This window comes from Bison bison, unplaced genomic scaffold, assembly GCF_000754665.1.
Source record: "Bison bison bison isolate TAMUID 2011002044 unplaced genomic scaffold, Bison_UMD1.0 scf7180017863957, whole genome shotgun sequence".
NCBI lineage: Eukaryota > Metazoa > Chordata > Mammalia > Artiodactyla > Bovidae > Bison > Bison bison.
The window spans coordinates 1,947,412-1,953,098 of record NW_011494529.1 but is presented as its reverse complement, the minus strand read 5'-3'; the positions used below and the strand labels follow the sequence as shown (position 1 = coordinate 1,953,098).

Here is a 5,687-nt window from a genome sequence, read left to right as displayed (position 1 = left end):
CTCATCCTCTGTCACCCCCTTCTCCTCCTGCCCCCAATCCCTCCCAGCATCAGGGTCTTTTCCAATGAGTCAACTCTTCACATGAGGTGGCCAAAGTATTGGAGTTTCAGTTAGAACTCAATAAAAAATAGGTTCATGGTTTAAAAAACAATTCTTCAATCATGCTAAAAAATTTTTTTAAATGCTTCTGTTTTCAGGAAGGTGATAAAGAGGAAGAAAGTTGCATTTTACTTTCAAGCAATAATGAAGACAAGACTGAAATTTCAGGAACAATTCATGATATAAATTCTTCTTTAATACTTGAAGCACCCCAGGTATTTAGTACATTTTTTTCCCATTTAAACAGTTGCTATTATAAAGAAGACAAGTTTGTTTTTACTATCTTGGCTAAATAGATACAAATTAAATAGTCTCCCCCTTTAAAAGTTTTTTTAAACTGAAATCTTTTCTCTTTTGTATCACTTTGCCTCCATAAATGACATTGGCTAGGTATAAGGCATTTTCAAAGAACAAACATACCTTATGACTTGATATCACTAATACACTCTTAAAATTTTGAGAGTAGAGAGTTTTGAAAATAGACCTGCATTTAAAATGCTGTAGAACAAGAGCTATATTAAAGAACTTCTTTTTCCCCCAGAAGAACTTCTTATTGAATACTTTCTAAAGAAGAATTATTTCGTCAAACCTTACTTTATGCTTTAATATTAGGAAGTATATTTTGAAACTTTTCCTTTTTCATTCTTAAAGTGAATTGTGTTTATTTTGCTTTCAGCAGTTAGAGTATGGTTTTTCTTAACTTGATAACAACTGTATTTTGATATTCTTTTCATAGTTGGTTGACAGTGTCGAAACCTGATATGTAGTCCTGTAGTGTCCATTATATATAATTTTCGGTTTATACATTTTTTGGTTACAATTTCTTAACTGTGTGACATGTTTAAATATACCTTCTAAATACTGTTTTTTCTTTTTTTAAATAACATTATTTGCCTTACTATATTAACTTAAAAGCGTCCCTGCAATGATGTCTAGCTGCAAGTGAGGAAGCAATGGCAAGATTCTTCCATTCTTTTCACGAATGTACATTTATTGTAGATTCTTTTCACGAATGTACATTTATTGATATTTAATGAATAGGACTTAAAATAGGAAATGTCATTGATCCTTCAGAGGGAATTGGGCCTTCTTGTGCTTAGCACCCTCAGGTCCCTTGAAGTTAGGTCAAAGGCTCAGCAGATTCATATATTCCTCAAGTGTTCCTAAGAACTCAACAAAATTTCTGCTCATGTGTGGGGACCATCTAGCTTTAGTTCTATATTCTTGCTTTTTTGATTAGTGAAGTTTGAATTAATTGAAGAGCATACTGTATTCATTCCTTTTTGTTTTATATTATTAATGCAAATGCAAAAATCAACTTTTGTTAAATGGTGTATTATAAAAGAGTCATACTCAAAGTAGTTGCACATATTCCTTATATCTTTAGTTTGTAGAGAAGGTTTTGTAAACATTCGAAGAGGCATGAACTTTTGAGTTACATAAACCTGATAATCCTGACTTTAAAGTCTTTGCTTTCTTCTGAGATGGTATGACATGCATCCATACTTATGTATTACTTTTTATATGAGATGCATGAGTTAAACTTTAAGTGTAAGCAGTTTAACAAAACTCCTGCTTCTGAGAATTTTCAGGTGGCTAATGTGTAACGAACCTTTTAGACTACTCAGTCACCTTACCCAAGGCAGATTGTTGCCTCTTTTGTTGTTTCTTTTCCAGGCTGAGGTTTGTGTGGCAGTAAGGTTATATTTTCCTCTGTTGTAATGGAGAGCTGTTTGGGTTAACCATGCATTGACATATAATACTGTTACTGCAGTTATGCCAGGATTAATTTTCCAGTTAATGTGTAGAGTGCAGCTTTAAGACAGAGTTTAAAGTTTTGTTTTGTTTTGCAATTTTTATTCACAGGGATTTAGAGATGAGCCCTATTTTAAAGAAGAGCTTGTGGATGAACCATTTCTAGATTTGGGAAAGGCTTTTCGATCCCAACAAAAAGAGATAGACAATAGCAAGGAGACCTGGGAAATGCATGAATTTATGGTCCCTAGGTTGCAGGAGATGGGTGAAGAAAGAGAAATGCTTGTTGATGAAGAATATGAGCTCTATCAAGACCAACTTCAGTCTCTGGAGTCGTATCCCTCATCACACATTCAAGAAGCTGCTCCTGTTCCGTCTATGAAGGAGGTTCACTTTGGTACACAGTGGTTCCCGGATTGTGAACTGCCCGAGCCTCAAGAAGCGGGATGCATGATGAGCATGTACCCTCAGGACATGCAACAGTGCGGCTGTAACCCAGAAGAAATGGTAAGGGATTGGAATGCATCTTCCGCATCCTTCCTGACTCCGCCCCTCCCCATCTCTGTCCATCAGTCATGTAACTTTTAAACACACGAACACAATTTAATGGATCTTTTCATCATTGGACATTTTTTTCCCAAAAATGTACCCTACAGTGTGTTGGTTTTAAGTAAAAGCTCATCATTTCTTTATTGTATAACTGCTAGTTGGAGTCAATAAGCTACAGTTGCTTTGCTGTTATGATGTGATTTTTGTTGTTGTTTTTTTTTAGCCTTGCTTTTTTAGTGATGTTTTCCTCCTGATACCCATTTCAAGGAAGAGTTCTTTCATTATTTGTGATTAAAAAAAAAAAATCCCTCAGGGAGATATAGCTCTGTATTTCTCACATAATGTGTTTGTCAAGGAAAATCAAGGCAAAATTGATTAAAAGATTTGTTATTTCTGTCTTGCTTATCCACACTGTCCTCTGTTTTATATATAATACTAACTAGAAAGTCACTGAACTCTAGAAAATTATCTTTACATTAGTGATACTGCCTGTGGACAACTTGGCAGGAAAACATTGTATTTACTAGGTTAGCTCTTGCTATTAAATCACCAGTAAACTTATTTTTAAAAATAATATTAGGGTTAACTGGCCACCAACTGGAATCTTTTGGTAAGGGTGTTTTTAATGTTTTATTTTTGTTTATTTCCTGACCCAAATTAACTTCCAGGCAAATGAAGAGAAAGTTTTCTGTATGGAGTACGTAGCAGCATGTTCGGAACAGTACGGTGCCCTCTTCAGTGAGGTCAGCAACTTCCCTGCAGTGATGTGCAAAGTGGCCTTCCTTTGTTCTCTCACAGGGCAGATAGAGCTGGGTTTTGTCCTTGACTCCCTTTGACCTTCCTCCCCTTTCCATTTCATTATGGGTCTCTCTGCTATGCGAGATGCTATATTTATGTATTTAAGGAACCCTTGAGGATTACCCTTGATACTGGACTCTGGGCAGTCTACCAGAGAACAGATGTTTTGGAATTATGTGAATCATGTGGGAAGAGGTGACATAGAATCACCTGGTATGTTGCTGTTGACACTGGTTCTTTCTATCTCCGCCAGTCCCATTCATGAATTTATTCAAGTCCCACTCCTGTGTCTGCTAAGTGCTTGACCGCAAACACAATATTTCGTTATATGGAGCAAATTATAAATATATAAATAAATACTCTTGTTATGTCTGTTTTCTTCTATAAAAATAATTTTTTTCCATTTACTCAAATATAAGGCAACCTGAAATATAGTCCCATTTTAATATATAAACTTTTAGAGATATAGCTGAATAGTATATTCATAATATTTACTTTATATATTTAGATAAGTGTCCCTATTTTAAAAGCTGTAAAATATCAGGTGTTTGCCTGTTCTTGGATTTAATGATGGAATTTTACTCATATTCCTTCAATGCATATTTAATGTCAGAGTCTACATTATTACTAGAATCACTTTTTGATCTTTCAATACTGTTTTTCAACCTTACCATCTTCATTTCCATCTACGTTGTTTGAGATATAGTAACTTTTTAATCCATCAGTTAAGTTCAGTTCAGTCGCTGAGTTGTGTCTGACTCTTTGCGACCCCATGAATCTCAAGTATCATTGCATAACGTTAGGTTTTAAAAAATTCCTCTTGTAAGTTTTTATTGATGACCCAATCAATCCACAGGGTAGCCACTTCCTCTATTATTTATCAAGCTCATTATAAAGTTTGTTTAAACAGCATTCAATGCTCACAGTTTGAAGGACACACATCCTAGTTACTAACTTTGTTAAACTTCCCAGCTTTCTGATTCTGCTAGGTAACCTGTAGGAAATGATAGGCTCCTTAAACTGGCATTGATTAAGATTGTTTTAGCCCTAATGTGTCTTACCTAACCAGTATTTACTTTCTTTAAGTAATTATATGCTCCTGCTTTGGGGCATTAACTCTGTCTTTTAAATTGAAGTAGTGTTGATTTGCAATGCTGTGTTAATTGCTGCTGTACAGCAAGATGACTCAGTTATACATCCATTGTTGTTCGGTGGCTAAGTTATGTCTGACCCTTCAGACATAACTATGACCCCATAGACTGAAGCATGCCAGGCTTCCTTGTCCCATTTTTAACTGTTCCATTATGGTTTATCATAAGATATTAAATACAGTTCTCTGTGTTATACAGTAGGACCTTGTTGTTTATCTATTCATATATAAAAGCTTATATCTACTGACTGCAACCAGGAGGAGGGTCATCTCTTCCCCAACTCCATTCCCATTGGCAACCACCAGTCTGTTCTTTATGTCCATGATTCTGTTTCTGTGTCATAGATAGGTTCATTTGAGTCATATTTTAGATTTCATACAGTGTTTCAGTTCAGTTCAGTTCAGTCGCTCAGTTGTATCCAACTCTTTGCGACCCCATGAATCGCAGCACACCCGGCCTCCCTGTCTATCACCACTCAAACTCATGTCCATCAAGTCGGTGATGCCATCTAGCCATCTCATCCTCTGTCGTCCCCTTCTCTTTTTGCCTCCAATCTTTCCCAGCATCAGAATCTTTTACAATGAGTCAACTCTTTGCGTGAGGTGGCCAAAGTACTGGAGTTTCAGCTTTAGCATCATTCCTTCCAAAGAAATCCCAGGGCTGATCTCCTTCAGAATGGACTGGTTGGATCTCCTTGCAGTCCAAGAAGACTCCAAGAGTCTTCTCCTACACCACAGTTCAAAAGCATCAATTCTTTGGCGCTCAGCTTTCTTCACAGTCCAGCTCTCACATCCATACATGACCACCGGAAAAACCATAGCCTTGACTAGATGGACCTTTGTTGGCAAAGTAATGTCTCTGCTTTTCAATATGCTATGATAATTGCTAGTTGCATCCATGTTGCTGAAAATGGCATTATTTTGTTCTTTTTTATGACTGAGTAGTATTCCATTGCATATATCTAAACATCTTCTTTATCCACTCATCTGTTGATGGACATTTAGGTTGTTTCCATGTTTTGGCTACTGTGAATAGTGCTGCTGTGAACATAGGGGTGCATGGATCTTTTTGAATTATAGTTTTTCTGGACATACGGGCATTAGCTATTTTCCCCATTTCCCATCCATATCCCACAGTGATGAGTGTAGGTGAGGAAAGAAAATCGTTTTCCTTTACCTTCTTAGGTTCCTTTGGCTGGGAGCCTACAAATTAAACTGACAAAAGACAGATTATCAGAAGAAAAACAATTTGTTAACAACTGCAGCATGCATATACACAGGAAAAACTCAGAGATAGGTCACTCAACGGAGGGGTTAGAACTTGGGCTTATGCAGC

The 5,687-nt window shown here is 36.4% G+C and overlaps 1 protein-coding gene across 4 annotated transcripts in view; it reads left to right on the top strand.

Moving 5' to 3' along the window:
• The window catches only part of INADL (InaD-like (Drosophila)), a 396,383-nt gene that overhangs the window by 114,945 nt on the left and 275,751 nt on the right, over window positions 1–5,687 (top strand). For all 4 annotated transcript variants that reach the window (XM_010833911.1, XM_010833910.1, XM_010833909.1 and 1 more), the window contains exons 19-20: window positions 198–314; window positions 1,966–2,361. In XM_010833911.1, coding sequence (XP_010832213.1) covers window positions 198–314; window positions 1,966–2,361 — 513 coding nt within the window. The remainder of the gene's footprint in view (window positions 1–197; window positions 315–1,965; window positions 2,362–5,687) is intronic.